Here is a 1,671-nt window from a genome sequence, read left to right as displayed (position 1 = left end):
TTTAGTCAAAATTATTACTATTTGAAAGTTACAAATCTGATGCCCAATCCATAAATTTTTTGTGTTAATGGCTTCGATGTGAATTAATAGTGTACATCTGAAATTAAAGCAAGCCAGTAAGTGCTCTGTGACTGTGTTTGAAGCTGGAGGGCCGGAGGAGGTACGGGCCCGTGTGGAAGGCCAGCTTCGGGCCCATCCTGACGGTCCATGTGGCCGAGCCGGATCGAGCAGGTGCTGAGACAGGAGGGCCAGCACCCCATGCGCTCGGACCTCTCGTCCTGGAAGGGCTACCGCAAGCTCCGCGGAGAAGTATACGGACTCCTGACAGCGTGGGTACAAACGCTCGCTCATATCTGCTCTTCTGGCAGTTTGCACGCATGCTGCTCGTCCTTTATGATCGCAATTAAAACACTGGTTTCAGGAGCAAAAAGTACTTTACATGTACTACATCTCACCGTCTACACATGGACTTAAAGGACACCAGAGAAGCAGATGCAGTAATTATTAAACTGTTAAGATATATATTTAAGAAAAATGTCAAATATAATAAGTTACCCTTCTTCCCAGACGTCCATGAGCATGTGTTGAAGTCGTGGTCTGCACCCCAATCGGCCGTGTCCACGTTCCCACGCAGTCTCTCTTCTCCCCGGTGGATACGTGTGCATGCCTCCCGTCGAGAGACCGTCGCCGTGCGCTTATGCCCTTCTGCAGGCTGACTGCCCACCTGGCTGACCAGGCCTACACTTCCGTGTGCTGTGCTGTGCTGCAAATCCTTTTATTTGGTGCTCCTGGTCAAAAATGACTGGCCTTGAGTGCATGTAAATCAATCCCTTAAGCTGTATTATCACCAAATCATAGATTCAATCTTTTTGACAACTTGTTTTCTCTCAGTTAGCACAGGTTTTGTATTTGTTTTTGGAAGTGATTGATCGTAGGCTTAATTGATCTGAGCTTATGCACCTTAAGCATTATTTGTGGATAATTTTGTCAGCGTTCACTCAAAATCAGAGGTGCATAAGATCAGATCAATGAGGCCTGCGATCAATCACTTCCAGAAACGAATACAAAACCTGTGCTTACTGAAAGAACACATGCTGGCAAGAAGATCGAATCCAGTATTTGGTTATTATAGGCTATAACATTATTACAAATTTATAAGCAATTTTGTGTAGGCTGGTCATTTTTGACCAGGAACACCAAACGTTTACAATGATGCCGGAAAATTTAATGTAAAAGAATATCCTCTTTTAGTCAAAATGATTACTATTTGAAAGTTACAAATCTGATGCCCAATCCATTCATTTTTTGTGTTAATGGCTTCGATGTGAATTAATAGTGTACATCTGAAATTAAAGCAAGCCAGTAAGTGCTCTGTGACTGTGTTTGAAGCTGGAGGGCCGGAGGAGGTACGGGCCCGTGTGGAAGGCCAGCTTCGGGCCCATCCTGACGGTCCATGTGGCCGAGCCGGAGCTGATCGAGCAGGTGCTGAGACAGGAGGGCCAGCACCCCATGCGCTCGGACCTCTCGTCCTGGAAGGACTACCGCAAGCTCCGCGGAGAAGGATACGGACTCCTGACAGCGTGGGTACAAACGCTTGCTCATATCTGCTCTTCTGGCAGTTTGCATGCATGCTGCTCGTCCTTTATGATCGCAATTAAAACACTGGTTTCA

General features: G+C 46.3%; 1 protein-coding gene across 1 annotated transcript in view; it reads left to right on the top strand.

The window, feature by feature from the left end:
* The first annotated feature begins 207 nt into the window (after window positions 1–207).
* LOC107574443 (advillin-like) overlaps window positions 208–1,671 on the top strand; it is a 37,710-nt gene continuing 36,246 nt past the window's right edge. The window contains exons 1-2 of the mRNA XM_016260881.1: window positions 208–333; window positions 1,390–1,584. Of these exons, the coding sequence (XP_016116367.1) occupies window positions 208–333; window positions 1,390–1,584 (321 nt within the window). The remainder of the gene's footprint in view (window positions 334–1,389; window positions 1,585–1,671) is intronic.

Source organism: Sinocyclocheilus grahami, unplaced genomic scaffold (genome assembly GCF_001515645.1).
Source record: "Sinocyclocheilus grahami isolate Dianchi unplaced genomic scaffold, SAMN03320097.WGS_v1.1 scaffold2231.1, whole genome shotgun sequence".
Classification (NCBI taxonomy): Eukaryota; Metazoa; Chordata; class Actinopteri; order Cypriniformes; family Cyprinidae; genus Sinocyclocheilus; species Sinocyclocheilus grahami.
The sequence above is the reverse complement of the archived record's forward strand: the minus strand, read 5'-3'. Positions and strand labels throughout refer to the sequence as shown.